This window comes from Heterodontus francisci, chromosome 35, assembly GCF_036365525.1.
Source record: "Heterodontus francisci isolate sHetFra1 chromosome 35, sHetFra1.hap1, whole genome shotgun sequence".
Taxonomy (NCBI): domain Eukaryota; kingdom Metazoa; phylum Chordata; class Chondrichthyes; order Heterodontiformes; family Heterodontidae; genus Heterodontus; species Heterodontus francisci.
The window spans coordinates 38,030,467-38,056,385 of NC_090405.1; the positions used below are offsets into that span (position 1 = coordinate 38,030,467).

The 25,919-nt window shown below is 44.2% G+C and overlaps 1 protein-coding gene across 1 annotated transcript; it reads right to left on the bottom strand.

Annotated features, from left to right (window-relative positions):
- Window positions 1-1,166: 1,166 nt before the first annotated feature.
- Window positions 1,167-25,919, bottom strand: kti12 (KTI12 chromatin associated homolog). Its single transcript, XM_068015379.1, has 9 exons — window positions 25,655-25,919; window positions 19,776-19,827; window positions 17,185-17,237; window positions 14,644-14,699; window positions 12,425-12,504; window positions 8,066-8,225; window positions 6,943-7,005; window positions 6,097-6,167; window positions 1,167-2,049 (listed from the first exon to the last, which is right to left on the bottom strand). The coding sequence occupies exons 1-9, from the start codon at window positions 25,803-25,805 to the stop codon at window positions 1,908-1,910; spliced, it is 828 nt and encodes a 275-aa protein (XP_067871480.1). The 5' UTR covers window positions 25,806-25,919; the 3' UTR covers window positions 1,167-1,907.

The following is a 25,919-nucleotide window of genomic DNA, read 5'->3' on the forward strand; positions in this document are numbered from 1 at the left end:
AATCATGGTATTTATATGGCTACTCCAGTTCAGTTTCTGGTCAATAGTAACCTCTAGGATGTAACACTCAGATGTTGAGGGTGGAGCTCCCATTGTCATGGGACTAATGGCGAAGCAACACAAATTGTCTATTTGTGGTGAGTCACAACTCACAGGGAATCTCCTCCTTGGCACAAGCTGCTGGACGATTTACACACAAATAGCAGCGTGCGTCATTAAACTCACTGTTAATCTTGTTAGCAAATACTGGTCCAAAGCTGACTTATGCCAAACTGACAAACACAAAAGTGGCGGGAGGGGCGAAAAATTTTCCACATGATTTTACGCCCCCGGTTTTGGCTACCTTTGACACGTGACTGCCGCCCGGTTCTTGAAGCACCGAAGGCTACATGCTAAGTGTAAAGCTACCCCGGTTCGCCCTCACCAGCTCTGTGGGGGAACCTCCCTTTGGATGTTAAGCTGTTTTTCTTGAGTCTCAACAGGAGAGCTGTCTGAGCCGCCCACCATTTACAAATCTAGAGGCTGCTGCAGAGTACAGTATAAAGCAGCCTTTCCTCACGCTAACTTTCGCTGGGGTAATAAGAGTGAAGGATATAAGTTTCAACAGGTACTGGCTGCTCCCAGATCCTTCTCTGAAACAGCGTTACTGAAAGCGAGAGTGTAGATGGTATGAGGGAATAAAATCTCCCCGGAAATAGCAGCTCTCAGACGTAAGCCAATGTTTCCACGTTGGCTTAGTGCGGGTGGAACCTTCAGCTGCTCCCACAAGGTCACGGGTATAAGGGACGGAGGTGAACCAGTTGTGATCTGGAATGCACTACATGAAAGAGCGGTGGAAGCAGATTCAATAGTAACTTTCAAAAGGGAATTGGATAAATATTTGAAAAGGAAACAACTGCAGGGTTACCACGAGCAAGGGAGGGGGAAGCTAAAAGGATAGCTTTCAGAGAGCTGGCGCAAGTCTGTCGGGCTGAATGGCCTCCTTTTGCACTGCCAGATGCTACAAGTCACGTTCAGGAGGAATGCTCAACTCCCCAGCAGTAACTTGAATAAAAATTCATCAGGTTAAGAATCTGATTGTTATGATTTCAGGATGGAAAAGAGTGGTAAGAATCCCTCTTTAAAAGAGGAATAATAATTTATAAAATGGAAAAAGCACAGAAAAATCTTTATTAAGCTGTTTATTTCCCCCCGACAATGGAGGAGGTTTCAAGTACTGCTGCTTGAGATCTATACTGGAACTTTAGCACAATGACTTATGAAACCTCCGAACAATCACATAAAATTCCCGTTGTGTGTGGAAAATAATAATCCGGAAATAAATTGTGCAGTCTCTGAAAGGCTCGTATCGCACGCAATTCCTATGTCAGTACCCAGGGACCTGGGACACTGACGGAGATTAAATGAAGCGTCAGGCCATGTCGAACAGTCCCAGGGACAGAGTCAGGCTGTCTGGGATTTCTGTCACCTATAAAGATGAAGTACAGAACAGAAACAGTCTCTCCAGGGAGACATGCACAAAGAGCTGCTCCGAGATTCCAAGGACCTCAGTGTGAAAGCCAAAGCTTGCAGTTAAAAATGACATGCCAAATCGAAAGATCGATGCACTAACACCAGTGCATATTTAGCACCGTTATCAGTGTTGTGAAGTCCAGGGGCTGAAAACAGACCAACAGAAATATCCAGCAATTTCCCTCGAGACCCTTTGCACGAATGTTAGTTTTGCTCAAATGATAGAAAGGAACAAAAGCACAGCAACTTCAAGTTTACCCTAGAGTTACTTGTCACACGTTAAAACTTCCCCTCACTGAAACAAAATGGCAGCATGGGAAACAGGGGAAAAAAATAATTCAGTCTAAAAACCTATTAAGAAATCCAAGTCACATTCTGCAGTTTCTCTCTGCTCATTAATGTAGGCTTCGGTTAATGTATTGTACAAACATGTTTGCTATCTGTCCAATGTTTTCTGTAGGGTGCATCTTGGTGTAGCTGACAAACTGCCGCCTCAGCTTGCGTAGTTCAGCCATGTGGAGGCTTCGTGTCAGCTCGATGTGTCATCGAGGTCAAGGAAACAAAATTGTTTCATTAAAGAACCTGCTCTCCTGCCCAACGTTTGCACAGTATTGTTACAGAGCAGAAGGAGGCCATTCAGCCCATCTGCACCGGCTCTCTGAAAGAGCAACTCCCTCAGTTCCATTCCCCGCCTTCTCCCCATAACCCTGCACATTCTTCCTCTTCATACAACTGTCTAATTCCCTTTTAAATGCTTCAATTGAACCTGCCTCCACCACTTTCTCAGGCAGCGCATTCCAGATTTTAACCACTCGCTGCGTGAAAAGGTTTTTCCTCATGATGCTTTTACTTCTCTTACACATTACTTTAAATCTGTGCCCTCTCATTCTTGATCCTTTCACGAGTGGGAAGTTTCTCTCCATCTAGTCAGCTCAGACCTCTCATGATTTTGAATACCTCTAGCAAATCACCTCTCAGCCTTCTCTTCTCCAAGGAAAACAGTCCTAACTTCTCCAATCTATCTTCATAACTGAAATTCCTCATCCCTGCAACCAGTCCCATGAATTTCTTCTGTACTCTCTCCGATGCCCTCACGTCTTTCCTGAAGTGCGGCACCTAGAATTGGACGCAATACTCCAGCTGAGGACGAACTAGTGTCTTATCCAAGTTCAACATAACTTCCTTGCTCTTGTACTCTATGCCCCTATTAATATTAACTGCTCTCTCAACCTGTCCTGCCACCTTCAATGACTTATGCACATATACACCCAGGTCCCTATGCTGCTGCACCCCATTTAGTATTGTGCCCTTTATTCTATATTGTCTCTCCATGTTCTTCCTACCAAAATAAATCACCATATTTCTCTGCATTGAACTTCATCTGCCACCTGCCTGCCCATTCCACCAACTTGTCTATGTCCTTTTGAAGTTCTACATTATCCTCCTCACAGTTCACAATACTTCCAAGTTTCATATCATCTGCAAACTTTGAATTTGTGCCCTGTACAGCAAGATCTAGATCATTAATATGGAAAAGCAAAGGTCCCAACACTGATTCCTGGGGAACTGCACTACAAACCTTCCTCCAGCCTGAAAAACATCCATTAACCACTACTCGGTGTTTCCTGTCACTCAGCCAATTTCTTATCTATGCTGCTACTGTCCTTTGTATTCCAGGAGCTACAAGTTTGCTCACAAGTCTGTTGTGTGGCACTGTATCAAATGCCTTTTGAAAGTCCATGTACACCACATCAACAGCATTGCCCTCATCAACCCTCTGTTACCTCCTCAAAAAACTCCACCAAGTTAGTTAAACATGATTTTCCCTTAAGAAATCTATGCTGGCTTTCCTTAAATAACTCGCATTTGTTCATGTGACTATTGATTTTGTCCTGAATTATCTTTTCTAGGAGTTTTCCCAACACCGAGGTTAAACTGACTGGTCTGTAGTTGCTGGGCTTATCTTTGCACCCTTTTTTGAACAAGGGTGTAACGTTTGCAATTCACCAGTCCTCGGGCACCACCCGAGTCTAAGGAAGACTGAAAAATTATGGCCAGTGCCTCTGCAATTTCCACCCTCACTTCCCTCAGTATCCTAGGATGCATCTCATCCAGTCGGTGCTTTATCCACTTTAAATTAAGACAGCCTATCTAATACATCCTCTTTATCAATTTTAAACCCCTCTAGCATCTAACTTACCTCCTCTTTCAACATTGCCTGGGTTGCATCTTCTTCCTTGGTAAAGACAGATGCAAAGTATTCATTTAATACCTCGGCTATGGCCTCTGCCTCCATGTGTAAATCGCCTTTCTGGTCTCTAATTGGCCCCACTCCTCCTTTTACCAATCTTTAACTAATTAAATGCCTATAGAAAACTTTGGGATTTCCTTTAATGCTAGCTGCCAGTCTCCTCTCATGCTCTCTTTGGTTCTCTTATTTGCTTTTTCACTTCCCCACCAGACCTTCTATATTCTGCCTGGTTCTCAATAGTATTTTCTACCTGGCATCTCTCATAAGCACACTTCTTTATCTTAATCTCTGCCTCTTTTGTCATCCAGGGAGTTCTGGATTTGTTTGTTCTACTTTTCCCCGTCGAGGGAACATACCTTGACTGTGTCCCAACTCTCTCTTCATTGAAGGTAGCCCATTGTTCATCTACCGTTTGTCCTGCCAGCTTTTGACTCCAATTTATTCACCCCAGCTCCATTCTTCCCCCAGTTAATTATGCTCACCCTGGATTGCTCTTTGTCCTTTTCCATAGTCAGCCTAAACGTTACGATACAATGATCACTGTCCCATAAATGCTCTCCTACTGATACTTGATCCACAGCCCACCTCATTCCCAAGAACCAGGTCTAGCAGTGTCTCCTTTTTTGTTGGACTCGCAACGCACTATTGTAGAAAATTTTCCTGAGCACACTCTAGGAACTCTTGCCCTTCACTGCCCTTGACATTGCTATTATCCCAGTCTATGTTTGGATAATTAAAGTCCCCCATTAAAACTACCCTATAATTTTTGCACCTCTCTGTAATTTCCCTGCAAATTTGTTCCTCCATGTCCTTCCCACTAGCTGGTGGCCTACAGGCAGCACCAAGCAATGTAACTGCACCTTTTTTATTCCTTAGCTCTAGCCAAATAGATTCTGTCCTCAACCCCTCTGGGACATCCTTTTCTCCAGCACTGCAATACTCTCCTTCATCAATACTGCCACTCCTCCCCCTTTTTCCCCATTTCCTATCTATCCAGAACACCTTGTATCCAGGAATGTTTAACACCCAGTCCTGCCCTTCTTTGAGCCAGTTCTCTGTTAAAGCCACATCATATTTCCACAGGGCAATCTGCACCTGTACCTCACCAGTCTTATTAACCACACTCCATGCATTCATGTACACACACATTAACCCTGATTGAGACTTTATTTTTTTCTCCTTTACTTTGCAATGATCAAATGTTTAACAATTGTTAACGAGACAATTCAAATGAATGCAAATCTAACATATTTAGAAGAAAATAAGATTTGCATTTATATAGCACCTTTCATGACTCCAGTACGTTTCAAAGTGTTTTACAGCCAAGTACTTTTCCTCTGCTCTTCTTCAAATAGTGACTGGAGACATTTTACGTCCACCTACGAGGCCAGATTGGGCCTCGGTTTAATGTCTTGATGCTGCACTGGAGTGTCATAGGAACAGGAGGAGGCCATTCAGCCCCTCAAGTCTGTTCTGCCATTCAATTAGATCATGGCTGATCTGTATCATTAGCATCTACCCGCCTTGGTTCCGTAACCCTTTATACCTTTTCCTAACAAAAATCGATCAATCTCAGTTTGCAAATTTTCAATTGAGCCCCCCCCCAAGCTCAGCAGCGTTTTTGGGGAAAGAGTTCCAGATTTCCACTGCCCTTTGTGTGAAGTGCTTCCTGACATTATCCCTGAAAAGCCTACCTCTTATTTTAAGGTGATGCTCCCCAGTCTTGTTCCAGAGGGAATCGATTCTCTCCATCTACCCTAACAAATTCTTTGATCATCTTAATCACCTCCATTAGATCATCCCTTAATCTTCTATATTTAAGGGAATACAACCCTAGTCTGTTAAACCAGCCCTCATAATTTAACCCTTTTAGCCCCAGTATAATTCTGCTGAAACTCTGTTGCACGGCCTCCAAGGCCACTATATCCTATATTGAGGTGCGTTGCCCAGACTGAACGCAATTACTCCCTTTGCATTCTAAAAAGAACTATATACAGCTACAACATAACTTCCATCCCTCGAGATAATGACTGTATTCCATTAGTCTTCTGAATTTTTTTTTTTTTTGTAACTGCCCACAAGCTTTTAGTGATTTCTGTACTTGGCCCCTGAATCTCAGTGCTCCTCAACATTTAGAAAATACTCTTGATACATCTTTCCCAGGTCCAAAGTGGATGACCTCACTTCAGACATCAAACTCTATCTAGCACTGTTTAGCCCACTCGTTTAATCAAATGTCAGCCTAGGTTTTGTGCTCAAGTCCCTTGAGTGGGACTTAAAACACACACCTTCTGACTCAGATGAGACTGCTACCACTGAGGTTTAAAAAGGATATCTTCACATTGGCTCCGGGTACTGTTATCAGGTCTCCCGGTACACTTGTCTTCTGTGCGTTTAATATTGTCTGGGATTTAAAAAGAACAGTATTTTAAAAATACATTTTAGGAAAATTCACACCCCAACACAAAGCAGCAATGGCTTACAGGGGAAGGGGGAGGGACAAAAGAACACGGAGTGGCACAGTGGGCTAAATTTTCAACCCATCAATCTGGGCTGTTATTTAAACCCAGGTCCCACTCTGTCCAGTGGCTGGAAGGATCATTTATAAAGTTAGTTTGGGTAGTCTTGACCCAGGTGCTAGGCTGTGGGTCCTTTGCATAAAACTGCCCACAGGCGAGCCTATGGATGGCAGAGGTGGGAAAGGGGGGCCAGGGGGCAGAAATGTCACATTGATGCAGTAGGGGACAGTGCTCGGAGGTTCGGGGCTCGGGCTCAGTGATGAGATAAACGTCGCCCTCAGTGAAATGAGCCTCAATCCAGCTCCCCGCAACCAGGAAAAAAAGCACGAGGCACTTAAACCAGTAATCTCACCGGAATGGTCAGTGTGGCAAACGGAAGGAAGAGAATCAGAAAAGCAACATTAAAGGATAGGACTAAAGTAGACCTGCTTTTGCACATCACCCTTGCTACATCAAACCAGAGTGTAATAAAAATATGCTTGCATTTCTATAGCACCTTTCACAACCACCGGATGTATCACAACCAATGAAGCACTTTTTGAAGTGTAGTCACCATTGTAATGTAGGAATGGCGGAGAGTGTCTATACTGGTGGCTGAAGGGGAATAAATTTCCACTGGCTAGCATGAAGGAGTACAATTTCCCCCCAAAAATAACTTACCATCACCATGTCCTGTGTAACTCTGTCCAACTCGTACATGAAGTTCGTAGAGGAAAGTGGTTGCTGAAAATGATCAGATGAACATGAAAGGATAAGCGTTAATCTTGGCCTAATTATTGGAACCAAACAGCAAAGAGACTGCCTCATGCCCTATAACCAATGCCCAATCTACATAAGAACTTACAGCACTTGAGGGTGGTCATTCGGCCCATCGTGCCTGTGCCGGCTCTTTGTAAGGGCTTTCCAATAAATCCCCCTCCTCTGCTCTTTCCCCATAGCCCTGCAAATTCCTCCTTTTCAATCCAATCCCCTTTTGAAAGTTACAATTGAATCTGCTTCCATCAACCCTTTCAGGCAGCGCATTCCAGATCACAACTTGCTGTGGAAAAAAAAAAATCTATCTCCTTGGTTTTTACCAATTATCTTAAATCGGCATCCTCTGGTTTACCAACACTGCCTGCACTACCCCCCATACCTCCCACCCCCCACCAGCCAGTGGGAATATCTTCTCCCCATATACCCCATCAAAATCCTTCATATCATCTGAACACTTCTATCCCATTAACCTTCTCTTCAAGGAGACCAATTCCAATTTTCAAACCTCTTTACCCAATTCAGTCAATCCTTATGAACAGAAGAGGAGATGATCGGTGAGATTGGTTTGGTGTCCCACTCATGGTCCTCCGCAACCTGCTCAAGTGATAAACAGAGGGTTGCCAATTTTGCTTGGACATATTTCTGGAGGGGTCACCACATGCCTTCCTTCCTCCAGCTGTCCCACCCCCACGCTCCTGCCATTGGTTACCCAATCTGTCCATCCTCTTGGCACACAACCCTCCCACACCCAATGGGAAAGCAAAGAGAGACTCCATTATCCAATTGGATGATTCTTGACCGACCGTCAGTCAAACTACCTTTCTTCCCTCCCGCCACTAATATTTATCGAACAAATAAAAAGTGTTCAAAGAAAATTACAAATGCTCAATTTTTCTTAATGCCCGATGATTTTTCTCCTGGCTTCGCTTGCAGCAGCACCCTAGAGATGCATCTTGAATTCCTGGAGGTTCCATTGAGAATTGGAAACCCTAGCTACACACTGCCTCTGCTTGCTGTCTTCACTCACATTTAGCGTGGACTGGTTGGGCGGCGGGGCTTTCCTATGGAAGATTGCATCCTTTATAGCCTCCAACGGGAGGGTATCGTCCTTCTGGATGGTGAACAACGGGCTGTCCCATCGGTTCCTGGACTCTGGCGCCTCAAATCTCATCACCAGTGCGTCAAAGCTGAAGGAAATGTGAAGCAGACAAAACAGTTACACGCAACTCAAAAGGCCCAGAGTTCAAACTGTGCATCTAGATGCAATGAAAAGTTGAATGGGATGGCCTTAGAGGGATACAACATCTTGCATTTGTATAGCACCTTTAACATGGTAAAACATCCCAAGATGCTTCACAGGAGCATTATCAAACACCATGTGACACCGAGCCACATAAGGAGATATCAGAGCAGATAATCAAAAGCTTGGTCAAAGACGTACATTTTAAGGAATGGTTTAAAGGAGAAGAGAGGGGGAGGGAATTCCAGAGCTTGGGACCCAGACAACTAAAAACACAGTCACCAATGGTGGAGCGATTAAAATAGGGGATGAGCCGGAGGACAGAATTGGAGAGATCTGGGAGAGTTGAAGAGCTGGAGGAGCTTATAGAGATAAGGAAGAGCAAGGCCACTGGGTACAACACCCCAATGGGACTCAGATGGGCCATGCAACCACAAAGCACTATGGGAAGGAATGGGAGGACCAGCAGTGGCAGGAAGTCAGTTGTGTCAACTGAAGCTGTGCCAATGGCTGGGAAACAAGTTGCTGACCTGTTGCAACATGTATGCATTTAAAGGGGAGCTGGATAAACACAAAGGAGAATAAAAGGATATGATAGGGTTAGATGAAGACAGCTAGGAAGAGGTCAAGTGGAGCACAAATACCAGCACAGACCAGTTGAGCTGAAAGGTCTGCTTTTGTGCTGTAAATTCTATAGCACCACCTCCCACCCCCCAAACGGCTGGGAGACATTAAAAAAAAATGGAGGATATTAAATAAACTAAAATTACCTTTAGTTTGCAAAGATCTAGGTGGACAAGTAAAAGTTGTTTTTAAATCCACATTCCCCCAGAAGATCAGAATCCCTTTATTCAATACCTTTAGGATTTTATGTTTAATCATATGGAGAGAATGGGCAAGTAATAGATTTTAAATTTTACCTTTATAAAACACTGGTTCGACTTTAACTGCAGTACTGTGTCCAATTCTGGGTACCACACTTTAGAAAGAATGTAAAGGATTAGAGAGGGTGCAGAAAAGATTCACGAGAATGGTTCCAGGGACGAGAGACTTCAGTTACGTGGATAAGAGAAGCTGGGGCTGTTCCCCTTGCAGAAGGGAGGAGATTTCATAGACATGTTCAAAATCATGAGGGGTCTGACAGAATACAAACATACAAATTAGGAGCAGGAGCAGGCCACTCAAGCCTGCTCCACCATTCAATAAGTTCATGGCTGAACTGATTACTCCACATTCCCACCTACCCCCCACTTCCACCCCCTTGCTTATCAAGAATCTATCTACCTCTGCCTTAAAAATAATCAAGCACTCTGCTTCCACCATCTTTTGAGGAAGAGTGTTCCAAAGACTCTCAACCCTCAGAAAAAAATGTCGCTTCATTGGTCTTAAATGGGTGACCCCTTATTTTTAAACAATGAAACTAGTTCTAGATTCTCCCACAACGGGAAACATCCTTTCCACATACACCCTGTCAAGACCCCTCAGGATCTTGTATGTTTCAATCAAGTCGCCTCTTACTCTTCTAAATTCCAGCGGATACAAGCCTAGCCAGTCCAATCTTTCCTCATAAGACAGCCCACCCATTCCAGGTATTTGTCTAGTAAACCTTCTCTGAACTCCCTCCAACTGAATGTAAAATTCAATCATATTATGATTGCTGCTACCTAGGGGCGCCTTAACTACAAAGTCATTAATTAATCCTATCTCGTTGCATAATACCAGGTCTAGTATAGCCTGATCTCTGGTTGGCGCCAGAACGTACTGTTCCAAGAAATTATCCCGAAAACATTCTACATACTCCTCATCTAGGCTACCTCTGCCCATCTGATTTTTCCCAGTCTATATGTAGGTTAAAATCCCCCATAATTAACGCCGTTAAGTTCTGACAAGCTGCCATTATTTCTTCCTTTATACCACGTCCTACAGTGAGGTTAATGTTAGGTGGCCTGTACACGACTCCTACAAGTGACTACTTGCCTTTATGATTTCTCATTTCTACCCAAACTGCTTCTACATCCTGGTTTCCTGAACTTAGGCCTCTATTGCGCTAATACTGTCATTAATTAACAGAGCCACCACTCCAACTTTTCCTAGTTTCCTGTCCTTCCTAAATGCCATGTACCCTTCAATATTCAGGTCCCAATCTATGTCATCCTGCAGCCATGTCTCCGTAATGGCTATCAGATCGTACTTATTTATTTCTATTTGTGCTCTCAGTTCAACTGTTTTGTTTCGAATGCTACATGCATTCACTTAGAGCCTTTAGTTTTGTCGTTATATTACTTTTGTAACCTCTAGCCTTATCTGTTGATTTACCCTTAGATTTGTACACTCTGTCCCTTCCTGTCACAGTCTATCATTTCCCATATTAATACCTTTCTCTCTTGCCTTGTCTCTACTCCTTGAGTTACCATATCTTCCCAAATTTGATCCCTTTCCCCCACTATTCAGTTTAAAACCCTCTCTACTTCCCTAGTTATGCAGCTCGCTAGAACACCAGCCCCAGCACGGTTCAGGTGTAGACCGTCCCAACGGTAACTGCCATCACTTTCCCCAGTACTGGAGTCAGTGCCCCATGAACAAGAACCCACTACTACCACACCAGTCTTTCAGCCACTAATTTCTCTAATCTTATTTGCCCTATGCCTATTTGCACATGGCTCAGGTAATAATCCAGAGATTATTACCCTAGAGGCTCTGCTTCTTAATTTGTTGCCTAGTTGCTCATACTGACTATGCAGAACCTCTTTCCTTGTCCTGCCTACATGGACCACGACGACTGGATCCTCCCCCTCCTACTAAGTCCCTCTCCAGCCCTGAGCAGATGTCTCGAACCCTGGCACCGAGCAGGCAACACAGCTATCTGGACTCTCGCTCTTTGCTGCAGAGAACAGTGTCAATAGATGGAGAGAAACTGTTCCCATTGAATAAAGAAGAACAGTACAGCACAGGAACAGGCCATTCGGCCCTCCAAGCCTGCGCCGATCTTGATGCCTGTCTAAACTAAAACCTTCTGCACTTCCGGGGTCCGTATCCCTCTATTCCCATCCTATTCATGTATTTGTCAAGATGCCTCTTAAACGTCTCTATGGTACCTGCTTCCACCACCTCCCCCAGCAACAAGTTCCAGGTGGAATGGTCGAGAACCAGAGGACACCAATTTAAGGTAGTGACTTGAGAAAAAAAAACGCAGGGAGGGGTTAGAATCTGGAATGCACTGCCTGAGAGTGTGGTGGAGGCAGATTCAATCATGGCTTTCAAAAAAGGGAATTGGATAAGTATTTGAAGAGAAAAAAAAATTTGCAGGGCTACAGGAATAAGGCAGGGGAGTGGGACTAGCCGAGTAGCTCGAAGATAGAGGCAGCATGAACACAACTGTGTTGTAACCATTCCTTGTGTGCTGTAACCATTCTATGATTCTATAAATTAAGCTAGGCTGTTCAGGCAGGCTTTAGACAGCAGAAAAATTAAATGGTGATGGTTCACTGGTTCTTAGTAAACTAGATTGGGGTAAGGTCAGGAACCAAGGCTGCTGCTCTAGGGTTGCTGTTCTATAGCCTTCGAAGGAGTCTTTAGGGTGTGGGGAGGAGGGCACTGCACAGAAAGTAGCAGCATAAGCTGAATGACGATTGGTCCACCCAACTTTATTAAAGCCAGGAGGATGTCTTCCATCGCCGAGTTCGCAGCAGCTGTCACAGAATTAAAATCGGATAGTTCATCAGATCTGGGGATGTTTCAGACCTTGAATGGAACCCTGAGTGGACACTCCACACACACACTATCACTAATCACTGACCCCTACCCCAAAAACACTGAGATTAGCCAAAAGAGTGCAGACCAACATGTGTGTGCCTCAGTGACCCAGTAGCAACTGAGTGCAATATCCACTTACCCAGCAGCCAAGAATCATTACATATGACAGCTGTAATTCTAACAATCTCAATAAAACGCCGCCAGACTGTAGCCTCAGAATTTACTTAAAATCTCACTATTAAGACAACACAGATCTAGCACTATCTGGGGCAAGAGTCTCAATGGTTTACCAGCTGAGACCATCACACTGGACCAGTTGTTGGGAAGACGCTTGACTGGACAACGTGGCTGTAACACTGACAGGGAGGAGGGGGAAAGCAGTGATGGGCTCACATTTCCTGGGTGTATTGCTTCTCCGGCTCTCTGCTCTGGTTCCATGATGAACAGACATCGACAGCAGTATCGCAGTGAATCTAGAAACAAACATAACAATGGTACCATGAAGAAAAATAATTCAATCTCATCCTCAACAGGAGGTGCATGAAAAAGCTGGTTTCACTACCAACAAAAGCAGAAAAGAAAGAGAGAGAGAGAGATAACAGGTTCTAAGCAAGTACAGAGGCAGGGAAAGTGGGTATGGGAGGAGAGGGTGGAAGGCAGATGAGATTAAATGACAAAAGGGATAATGGTGAAAAGGCAAAAGATGATGATAATGGGATAAGTAGAAAAACAAAAAAATGGGTCCGGGGAGGTGTAAATAGCAACAGCAGAGCCATTACCAGCACCTACTGTCCAAAATAAATGGGAGCAGTGGTTATGATCTGAAATTGTTGAACTCAGGAGTCCGGAAGGTTGTAAAGTGTCTAATCAAAAGATGAGGTGTTGTTCCTCAAGCTTCCATTGACTTCATTGGAATAGATTCAGAGGCTGAGAACAGAAAGGACAGAGTAGGAATGGGACAGAGAATTAAAACGACAGACGACCAGAAGCTCAGGGTCATGCTTGCAGACTGAACAAAGGCGTTCACCAAAGCAGTCACCCAATCTGTGTTTGGTCTCCCCAGCGTACAGAAGACAGCATCGTGAGCAGTGAATTCAGTATACCAAATTGAAAGTACAAGTAAAATCGCTGTTTCACCTGGAAGGAGTTCTTTGGACAGTAAGAAGCGGGCAGGTAAAAGGGCAGGTGTAGCGCCTTGTGCTTTTTTTATTTGTTCATGGAATGTGAGCGCCGCTGGCAAGGGGTTTATTACCCATCCCTAATTGTCCTTGAGATGATTTTGGCAGGGGAGGGGGGGGTGTAGCTGCACCCACAGTGGTGTTAAGGAGGGAGCGTCAGGAATTTGACCCAGTGACAGTGAAGAACGATGATATAGTTCCAAGTACGCCATTGGCTGTAAAGCTCTGAAGCGGCGAAAGGCACTATACGAATGCAAGCTCACTTTTTTTTGTTACAGCATAGTGTTTGGCACCTGCAATGTTTCCTCCCCACTTCTCGTCTCCTGAAGGTGTTGACCGAGGACATATTTCCTCAGGTTCCTACAGGTCTCTGGCACCTCACCCAGTAGCCAGGGATGATCTGGACTGTCAGCATCAGCAGAGCATTGCTCCACACTGTCATTTCGACTCATTTTGTCCAAATTGCAAGGTTATGGATTAAATCCTAACTTGAGGATGTGAGCATACAATCTGGGCCAACACTTCAGCACAGTACTGAGTGCACGCTTCAAGGTTGGAGGCAATGTTTCCTCCAATTTTTCCTCATTGTGCACGGCCTACTTGTTGCACTGTGTGATCCCTTTAAGATGGCTGTGCTGCCACACATCTTAAAGGGAATGTTGATTGAGCGCAGCCAGTTTGCTGCACTGCGCAGTATGTTCCGCACGTTGCACATCTGTGCATCCGTGCTACTGAAAGAGAGCAGTGGTTGGAGGGCTGTATTTCAGATGAGACTTTAAAAATCGAGGTCCCGTGTGCCTGTTAGCACTAAGGGATTTACTACTTCCATCCTATTTGCCGAACAGTAGGGGAGTTCTCTCAGCATCCTGGCCAACATTCATCCCACAAATCAACGCCACCAAAAACAGGTCAACGTGGGACCTTGGTGTGCACAATTTGGCTGCCATATATGTCTGCAGAACAGCAGTGACTACATTTCATAAAGAAAAGGAACCACTCTGGCATGTCCTGAGAACGTGAAAGGCATTAAATAAATGTACATTTGTACCTTCTTTATGGGGATTGGACATTACAAAGAAGGGGGAGAAAAAAGGAATTTATTTTTTTATATATATATATTAAAGGATTTTACCGGAAGTATTAGTCATTTCATTGAGTTACTGAATATAGTGAAGACACTTCAGATGTTGAAACAAAAGGGGCTTTGAGAGCAATTATCTCCAAAACACATTTGTATATGAAACTTGTCTCCTTTGCCAGTATAGTGTGGTCAGTTTAGAGATGGAAAGGACAGATGAAAGACTAGAATCGGAGAGCCTTGGATTATACCAGACCTGTGTTAGCAGCTGTACAATAACAAAGTGATTATATATATTGTAGATAGCCTGCAATCTCTTACATTCATTACCAAAAAAAATGTTAATGGCCACTTACCAAACAGTGTGGAGTCTGTGCATGTTTTACCAGACAGAACAGTTCATATCTGTAACCTATATTTAAAAAGAGCAGCAGTCACGGAGATGCACATTGTTGTAACAAAATTAGACACAGTGAGTCAATATTTTCACATCCAGAAGAAATGTTACATCAAATCAGTTTGGTATGGCTTCTTGATTAACGGGCCCCATTATCAGCTCAGCTGCTAATTTACTACAGGGTCCCATCCATCTGACTCATCAGTTCAGACAAGCTAAATTGGCGGCTTCTTCACATGCGTTCTTTGGATTTTTCCCTTGTACCATCAATTGCAGCTCCTTCACTACCCCCGCGTATCCAATCAGTGAAGAGCCTCCCCATGGCATTAATGGCCACTGAGAGGGGCAGACAGCAAGCTAAAAATATCACATCCTCAAAGAATTGAAAACAGGACTGAAAATATAAACACGCATGCACTAAATTAAGGCATGCTCTCTCTCTCTTCCCTTTTAAAAGTACTTATATCAAGTCAATCCTCCTTAGAGTTGGCGATCGGACACTTGTACCGGACAGGTTCTGCACAGCTCCAGCCCACTGCTAACAACTGACCAGACTCGTTAAATGGAATTTGGAGGGCTGGATATATCACTGGGGACTGGGACTTTTCACCCATTCAGTTTCAGGTAACCCTACAAGGTGGATACAGCTGGAACAAGTAGCAGGAAGTGCATCAGTTCTGCGTGCTGGTGGATTGCGCTTTTTAAAAAAAAACTGGTTACACTAACTCTGCTCACAATTGGCGAGGGAGAGGGGAAGGTCTCCAAGCCGGGGCCTTACAAACTTCATCTACACTCACTGCTCAGTGTTAGGTGGCCCTACACAGAGAGGGTCCATACATAATTCCACATCAGACTATCAAAAACCTGGGAGGATCTCAGTAGCTGGATTGGGAGATGTGGTAGGCTTCCACTTGTTCCTGAGATAGTCAGGATCCAAAAGCGATCCAATAAAGCCATGTCAATCCATCATCCCCATGACCCAGCAAGGTATGAGGTACTTCATCCAGCTCAGCAAGTTGATGCTTTTATAATCAGGATTTTTGCAGGTAAATTATCCTTGTCATTTTGGTACAACAATGAATAAGAAACTGCTCCACTCTCCAGACTTGCCTTTCCTCAAGCTTTAGATATTTTGAGCTGTGGACATTAGTAGCCTCCTGGATGCAAACAGCTCGTCATAAAGCCACTGCGGACAAAACTGATTTCAGTAGCACTGTTTACTCACAGCTTTGTTATGAGGTAGTCAATGACTGAGCCAGTCTGCTTAACAATGGGATTTTACAGCTGCCCACTAAGAATGCATTATAGATAATACACATCAGCAGTTGAAAAGACAAAATTGCTGCACCACCTCCAGACTCAATACCCGAATCAATCTCTCAATAGGTTGTGGGTTCAAGCACAAAGATGGAGACTTGAGCACGTCATCTTGGTTGGCACTCCACTGCAGCACTGACTGAGTGCTGTATGGTCCCTCCTTCAGATCAGACCTTAAACAGAAGCCCCGTCTGCCCTCGCAGGTGGACGTAAAAAATCCTAACACATTCTGAAAGAAGAGTAGGGAAGTTCGCCTCAATGTCCGGGCCAATATTTGTCAATCACTAACGCAGATTATCTAATTATTATATTGCTGTTTTTGGGACCTTGCTGTGCTGCGTCAGCCTAGATTTTGTGCTCAAGTTTCTGGAGTGGGACTTGAACTCACGATCTTCTGACTCGGGGGTGAGCAAGCAACAAATGAACCAAGGTTAATATAGAGCTGTCTGCCCCTTTATTGCCACAAGGATTAATTACTATAAACAGGTACATTCTGAAGTCAATTAGCGTCGAAGCACACCCTCAGGTCAATTAGAAACTAATGCATTCACTGTGGATTGGCAGCTGCTTATAAATCCTTGCCACCTCCCCAAAATCAGAAATAAAAGCAGGAAATGGTTGGCTTGCTTCCTTTTTAAAAAACAAATGTCTCAAGTCCAATAGTCAAGGTTAGGGTACATATTAGAGACATTTACACACATGCTCTCACTGTTTATAGCACTACATAATCGCAAAACTATCCTGAATATTTCAGTCAAGTATTTTGATGCCACTATGACCCTATAATACATACAGTACACACTGAGGATCCTATACAAGCCCATGCAGCTTGTCCAAGTTACTTGCTATCTAAATGGCAAACCTCGCCATTATTCTCCCTCTCCCACACACAAGTTGCTATTGACCCACCAGACGTCTACATTGCAACTTTGAAGCTATCACTAGCTGTAGCAAGACACTGGTCCAGGGACTGAACGGTGTCAGATTTACCTTCCATTCTCACAGCAGATAACCAGCTGGCCTTCCTCATCAATCCCTCCCACACAGATAACACCAGAAACACTGTGGCGGTAGATGGGACAATTCAATGGGTAGATCCATTCCACATACCGCTGCTCTCGAAATTAAAAAATTAGGAACACATCCATACAGCAAAGAACCAGACTAATTATTACCGTCATACCTTTGATGTAATTTAGAGAATCCATAATTACTACATCTTCCTTATTGATTTTCCTGGGGGAAAAAAGATAGATAACAGTATGTAGCATGACACGAACATATACCACATAGTTTAAAAGGTTCACCCTTATTGGGCATATTATTTTGAATTTTACTTATAACAGTATCAATCTAAAACCTATCAAACTCCTTTTCCCACTTCCATGCCACCTCCCCAAAGGGCTCAGGTTATTTTCTCCCCAATTAAGTCGTGTGCACCATGCACTGCCTATACTGAGAATGACTGCTCAGCAATCGTATTTTGAGACTCTCTTCTAATGCTTTGCCATGGGCCAGGGGAAATATGCACAGGAGCTGAAACTGGTAGTGCAGTGGGAGGGGGAAAAACGAGAAAAGTAAACCCAACTCCAATTAATACTCGTCCCATCTCACCATCAACAACTGTTTATTTGGCTTAAGCAATAATGTGGTTAATTGCTATGCCGGCCAACAGCAATCTTGCATTCAGAATCTAACAGCAGCGTTGTTCAGTTAACCAAGAAAAGCTGAGCTCTACAAGGTTTGAACTGTATGTGTCTCTAATATACGGCATTGAGCTCGCCAGTGCAAGAACAGAAACAAATACAAAATGATTCACCGCTCCTGCATGATGGCAAACTCAGCACTGGATGTCAAAATGATTGAATGCTGCCACCAGACACAGACAGAAGAAATGTTCTTTGGTCATTAGAGGAGTCCGTTCTCAGCACAACCATCGAGAGAAGTTTGTCTCCATTAGTCAGACTGAATCAATCACCAAAAAGAACCATTTAACCTCTTAAGAGACTAATGGATTTTAAACACTACAATCAAACACTAAGCCTGGGAGGTGCAGTCGATTACAGCTTTGTTCGTGCATTCTGCTGAACTAGTTTTGAAACCGAAGCAGATGGGGGAGGAAGAAAAACAAATCGCTGATTTATTTATTTTTGGTCGGGGTAGAACAGGTCAGGCAATAGCTAACAACTCCCCAATAATTGAAAGAAAAAGATTTGCATTAATATAGCACCTTTCATGGCCACTGGATGTCTCAAAATGCTTTGCAGCCAATGAAGTGTAGTTACTGTTGTAATATAGGATATGCAGCAGCCAGTCTGCGCACAGCAAGCTCCCACAAAATATGATAATGGCTAGGTAATGTTTTTATTATGTTGACTGAGGGATAAATATTGGCCAGGATACCGGGAAGAACTCCCCTGCTCTTCTTTGAAATAGTCCATGGGATCTTTTACATCCACCTGAGCAAACGGAAGGGGCCTTGGTTTAATTTAACGTCTCATCCAAAAGACAGCACCTCAGACAGTGCAGCACTCCCTCAGTACTGCACTGGAGTGTCAGCCTTGATTTTTACGCTCAAGCCCTGGAAAGGGACTTGAACCCGGAACCCTGTGACTCTGAGGCAAGAGTGCTACCAATTGAGCCACAGCTGACACTTGCATGTAGTGCCTCTCCCTGGAGAAGGAACTGCAGGAAATCTAGATCCTCTTGCACATTTGCTTGTAGTTAGACCTACATTAGTAGTGCTAGAGGCCTGGAAACCCACTGGGTTGGGAACAAACCAGGAAGAGGCTTCCAGGCAGAGGGAAGAAGGGAGTAAAGGAAAAATATATTGTAGTTTAATCCTAAAGTTTCCTTCCCTCTACGTAAGCTCCATTATTAACAGGACAGTAGAGCAAAAGATCAATACTGTGTACAATACTTCACAGACTTGGAGAGACTGGAACAAGAGCAAAAATTAGTGACAATAATCATAATGTAATGCAAGCTTGCTTCAAACTAAGAGAAAGGCACAGACTCTTGAAAGACCCTCCCTTGACAAACATTTTGTTAAACTGATGTTCCGAATTGCAAAATTTTAAATTTTATTGAAAGATTGGCTCTTCCATTTGCCTTCTGATTTTTGGCTGAATATGGAGTACAAATTGGGAATGATCTTTACTGGTACAGTGGTTGTTTTCTGTAGCGGCTACAAGTGTATCACTGACCCTTTTTGAGGCATAATGCACAATCATCTGCAAATTTAAATGATTCTTTGACAAAGTATTTTAAAAACGATTGTCAATTTTTTTGAAACTTAAGTGAAGAATGCCAGTCATGGGATGGGCCAAGCTCTGCAGAAGTAATGCAAGGAAGGGAAGAGCAGATACATGGCAGGACATACATGCATGGGCTGTATAGTACTGGCATGTAGAGAAATGGCAAAGAATTCATACCCTGGCACAGGCATTGTTTGGTTTACACTGCAGTGCAACCAAGGGATGCAACTGTGAGGCAAAGTACCAATGGCAAAAATAGCTTCTTGATGTTTAAAAGTACAAAGTTAGTTCCAAGATGTAACTTTATAAAAAAAAGCATCTTAGGATTACTACATATCTGTACCCCAACAGCAGAGAAAAAGAAACAAGTTGCGAACACGTGCTAAGTTACATAAAGGGATATGGGGATAGTGTGGGGAAAAAAGCATTGAACAGGATGATCAGCCATGATCAAATTGAAAGGCGGAGCGGGCTCGATGGGCTGAATGGCCTACTCCTATGTTCCAGAGCGTGCTACCTTTCCACTTCAGCTTTCAGTGCTCCTCGCAGGTCCTTCTCCTTCCGAGAATCTGTAATTCAAAAAGTGATCAATAATGATGTCTGGAATTTAAATGGACAGAAGTGAGACTACACACAAGAGTCAAGTCAAATTATGCTCCTTTCACAGATACGTTCATCTGCATACACAAAACAGATACCGAGTAGAAATGAAAAAGACCATTACGCAAAGCTGTTTTATTCCCCCACAGTGCAATATTACATTAAAAAACTAACAAAATTAAGAAATCATGAGGAGTGTTTGCATTAGGAACAAAATGGAAAAGTACTATTGGATCCTGAAATGGGATTTGGATGAGCAATTCTCTCACTGCTACATTTTTAACTTTGACAGTATGTTCAAATTCCCTCCAACTTATTTACTTTGGTAGAAACGATATTCAAAGTTTCAACAACATGCTTTTGGCACCTTCTTGGGATTGTTACATTGACACGATTTATCTGGCAGCTGGTTCAGTGAACATATCCTCCCGAGTATCAGGTGTCACCTTCTATGAATTCACACGATTACACATTGCTCATGGGTTAATAAGAAAGCCAAGCCACTTAAAACTTATTTCTCACTCCTTATAGTGGCAATAAGGCACTCATGCACTTTGTAATGTCCAGGAAAAAGCAGCATTGAAAGATGTTTTGACCTGCCCCTGGATAGTGCGAGAGGTTTATGGCATAGAACCGAAAATAGGACTCAAATTACAAAAAAAGGCTTAATTCTCTCAAAACAAAAGCTGAGTATACAGACTCTCAAACAAGCAGAAATCGTCTTTCCTTATTCACTCTCACAAAGCCCTTCAGAATTTTAAGATCTATTATATCTCCTCTTAGCCTTCTCGGCTCCCGTGGAAAGTCCAGTATCTCACACTTCTCATAACTAGTTTATCAACACTGGCATCGTCCTGGTGAGTTTACACTGTACACTCCAATATAATTTCTACAATATAGTGCCCAAAACTGCACACAGAAGTCAAACTGTGGCCTAACCATTACCTTGGACAAACTGATCACCATCTCAACTCTACAACTTGTGTTTTGCTCAATATACTTTAAATTTATCTGTTCAATCCCAATGCTTTTGCTGCAACCTCTGTCCCTACTGCACTCTGAAGCCTACAATGCTCAGCCTATGCTCCAACCAACTCTACTGTTCCAGGTGTTAGTATTTAATTAGGAATACTAAACCAAAGTATTATATAAAAATAAGAGACAGAATGTATGGCTTTAAAATGGACATGGGATTACACCTGTGGGCCCTGGTCCAACTATGCTCCGTCTCCTAACCCCACTCCATGAGAAGACGACATTTGGTCTCGGTTCCCTCTGTGCAAGACCACAGGAGGGTGACTGTTAAAGTTGGCTGCACTGTATTTATCTTCCTATTTCTTCTCCGGGTTCTGCTGGATATTTTAATTTAAGCACTGTGGCGACTTGTGACTTTTTGCAGGATTGGAGAAGTTACTGGAATAGGCCGCATGAGAACGATCAGCAAACACAGTCAGTGGGGGCAATGTTAACCTCCCCAGGATCCGGCAAGAACACTGATTTTACACCCAATCCCAGCAGTTTCTCAACTGGCGTGGTAGGGTAAAATTGGCCCTATTGGGAAAGTGTGTAAAATCAGTGTAATCAATACTCATTAAATAAATAAAATGAATCAGATATATGCTGAAGAAAACTAGTGCGAAAAAAGTATTAAATAAGAATGGAAAATGCTGGAAATAGTCTCATCGGTGGAGAAACAGTTAATTTTTTTTTTTAATTATTTCATGGGATGTGGGCATCTCTGGCTAGACCAGCATTTATTGCCCATCCCTAGGGTCTGTGGCCTTGCATCAAAACTGGGAAGTTAGAAATGTTATATTAATGACTTGGGATTCAGAAACCCAATGCAAGCTGGTCAAATTCACAGGCGTCACCCAACTGGATTGCACATAGGGAGAAAAAAGAAACTGATGATGTAATTACTGCCAGCATGGTCAACACTGAATCTGTCTAATCACTTGGAGTGGCAATAATAGCAAATATAATTTTACAAAGAGACTTGCATTTATATAGCGCCTTTCACGTCCACAATATATCGCAAAGTGCTTTGCAAGCAGTGCAGTACTTTTGAAGGGCAGTCAATGTTGTAATAACAGCAAAGCAATAGCCAATTTCAACACAGCAAGGTCCCACAAACAGCAATGAATAAATGACCAGATCATGTTTTGCGTTGGCTGAGGACTACATGATGGCCAGGATACCAGGAAGAACACCCCTGCTATTCTTTAAATAGTAGAATGAAATCTTTGACACCTACTGAGACTGTAGACAGAGCCTCGGTTTAATGTCTCAGCTGAGTCGGCCTAGGTTTTGTGCTCAAGTCTCTAGTGTGGGACCTTCTGGCTCAGAGGTCAGAATGCTACCCACTGAACCAAGGGTTTTAAATATAAAGTTAAATGGAAGCAGTCATGCTCAAACCATACAGCACTTTGGTCAGACAACTATAACAAAATAAAAACAAATCAACAGTCTATAATTGAACAGCGTCAATTGCACTCAATTTACTGGCCAAATCAAAAAGAGATCAAACCAAAAGGTTGGAAGTATTCATAGCTCTAAGGGGACAGCATGAGAGTGACTAACGCCAGTGGCTGCAGCAAACAGAAGAAGCTGCACACTGCAGTCTGGACCCTCCATTTGAATTAAATGGTTGGGCCTTTCTGTCAACCATGTCCCAGCAGTTAGCTCTCTCTCACCCGAATCAGAATGCCATGGGTTCAAATCCCACTCGAGACCGGAGCACAAAATCCAGGCTGACACTCCACTGCAGTACTGAGGGCGTGCTGCACCGTCAGAGGTGCCGCCGTTCGGATGAGATGCTAAACCGAGGCTCTGTCTGTCTGTCTGTCCTCTCAAGTGGCCGTAAAAGATTCCGTGATGTTAGTTCGAAGAGGAGTAGGTGTGCTGGCCAATATTTATTCCTCAATGAACTGAGAGATTTTATCCGGTCATTATCAGATTGCCATTTCTGGGATCTTGCTGTGCACATGCTGGCTGCAGCGTTTTCTACATTACAACAGTGACAACGCTTCAAAAGTATTTCACTGGCTATAAAGCGCTCTGGGACGTCCTGAGGCTGTGAAAGGTGCCATATAAACGCAAGTCTTTCTGGATGGACGGATGGGTGAGCCAAGAGGGGCTAAACAGCTTTGCGAATTTGTATCGACCTTGGTATCATTCTGGGGGTGTGGGCAGTGCTGGCAAGGTCAGCATTCAAGGAACAAAGATACCCCCTAGAAGCTGGCTCAGGACCACCATAGACAGACTCCTGAGAGCAAGTCATCCATCTACCTCACCTAAAGAATATAACAGAAATAGAAACCATTATCCCCAAAAATATTGCTAAAGGCTCAACTGCTAACTTTGTGAGTGAAAAGTTAACATAGAATAACCCAGTTGAGGAGACTCGGACAAACATAAGTGACCTTAATGTTAATGAGTACTGTGTTTAAGTGCTTCTCACTGAGACATCCAAGCCTTGAAGTCCCTGTACAGAAGAGGCAAATCCCCAACACAGAGGACTGAGTATGAGGATAAGCTTGAAAACTGTGGATCTTCACTCTGAAAGGATTCCTTATAAGAGATATTTATCTTCATGTGAATGATTCCAGTTCTACTTGCATGGCTGGCTGAAGCCTGAGGGGAGTGTAAACCACTTGAAGTCTCTCATCACCTCACACCTAATTCTAAATGCACTCCATTCTGTCATCAAAGACATATCTTTCAAGGTACAAGAAACTGCTGTCAAAGCTGCAGCTCCAACAAACTTCTGAACTCCCCAATGTCATGCCTGTAGCAACTTTTCACTTCACGCATTTTAGCCTGGTTAGTGACCCAGTTCTATTCTATTAACCAAAGGCTGACAGCTTCATCAGCTGTGCGACAGTTCCCTTCCAACTTCCGTAGGCATCAGCCGTGGCTCAGTGGGTAACGAGCTCGCCTCCGAGTCAGGAGGCTGTGGGTTCGAGCCCGACTGCCGGGGTCAGTTCATAAGACATCTTGGCTGGCACTCCAATGCAGTGTTGAGGCACAGGTGCCACTTTTCAAATCAGATCCTAACCCGAGGCCCCATCTCTCAGGCGCACACGAAACGTCTCAAGACGCTATATCGGGGAAAAAAAACAGGGAAGTTCTCCTGGCAAAGATTTATCCCTCAACCGACACCACTAAAGCAGATTATCTGGTCATTATCATATTGCTGTTTGTGGGAGCTTGCTGTGCGCAAATTGGCTGCCGCATTTCCTATATTACAACAGAGATGACACTTCTAAAGTACTTTGTTGGATGTAAAACACTTACAGACATCCTGACGCAGTGAAAAGCATTATACAAAGGCAAGTCTTTCCATCAACACACACAAAAATGTATTTCATTAAACAGCTTAGAAAATTTGTAACTTAAAAAAGCACGACACCCCTGTTTTTCAGCAGCACTTCAGACTGTAGCAGAGGAGATAGGCTGGAAGGCAGAACTAAAGCTTATATAACACTCTTTTGGACCTCTGGATACCCTAAAGTCTACTCATCCCTGATTTTTCACACTCCATCATTGGCAACTGTGCCTTCAATTTAAGCCCCAAGCTCTGGAATTCCCTCCCTAAACCTCTGTCTTCCTTTAAAATGCTCCGTAAAACCTGCCTCTTTGACCAAGCTTTCGATCACCTGTCACCTGCCCTTTATGCACCAAATACTGTTTCATTATGTTCCTGTAAGAGCTTTGGGGCATTTCACTATGTTATTAAGGCAATCTATTTGTTGAAACATAGTGTTCCTGGGATGAGAGGATTGTCCTACAAGGAGAGATTGAGTAGAACAGGTCTATATTTTCTGGAGTTTAGAGGAATGTGTAAAATTCTGAGGGGGCTTGACAGGGTAGATGTTGACAGGTTGTTTCCCTTAGCTGGAGAGTCCAGACCTAGGGCTCCTAGTCTCACGATATGGGGTCAGCCATTTAGGAGTAAGATGAGAAAAAATTTCTTCACTCAGAAGATGGTGAATCTATGGAATTCTCTACCCCAGAGGGCTGTGGATGTTCAGTATATTCAAGAATGAGATCGATAGATCTTTGTACTCTAGGGGAATCAAGCACATGGGGATCGTGCAAAAAAGTGGAATTGAGGCCGAGGATCGGCATGGATTTTATTGAATGGTGAAGCAGGCTCAAGGGGCCGAATGGCCTGCCCCAGCTCATATTTTGCTCGTGGTGCCCCAGCCAAAACATATTCCTCAACCGACATCACAAAGTCTCAACCCCCTCCCTATCAACTAGTCAATGAATAAATCCCTCCCCACCCCCAACCCAACTCCCCCAACCCCACATCACCTCCCCCAACCCCACATCACCTCCCCCAACCCCACATCACCTCCCCCAACCCAACTCCCCCAACCCCACATCACCTCCCCCACCCCCAACCCAACTCCCCCAACCCCACATCACCTCCCCCAACCCCACATCACCTCCCCCAACCCAACTCCCCCAACCCCACATCACCTCCCCCAACCCCACATCACCTCCCCCAACCCAACTCCCCCAACCCCATATCACCTCCCCCTCCCTTCCCCCACCCCAACTCCCCCCCCCACCTCCTGCTCCCCCACCACTTCTCCCCTCCCCACCTGCTCCCCCACCACCACCAACTCCCCCACCCCTTCTCCCCACCTCCCCTCCCCACTCCCCTCCCCCTTCTCACCCCTCTCCGCCACCCCGTCTCACTACCCCCCTTCCCCGTCCCGCCACCCGCTTCCCCGTCTCCCACCCCACCCCCTCCAAACCCCACCTGCCCCATCTCCCTCCTCTCACCCGCATACACCGAGTTCCGCTCCACTCCCAGACTCTGGTCTCCCACCTCCACCACCTTCCTCTCCACCGTCTCCCGCAGAAACTCGCTCAGCTCCGCGGTCCTCCGACTCTTCCCACTGCAGGGAAAGCCGCACAGAACCACCAGCGGCATAGCCCTGGGAGTCGGGATCCGGGCCTGGAACCGCCTGGGCCTGGGCTTGGAGCTACCGCAAACTCAGGCCGATCCTTAAAGGTGCAGCGCCAGCTCCCATTTCCTGTCGGCTCA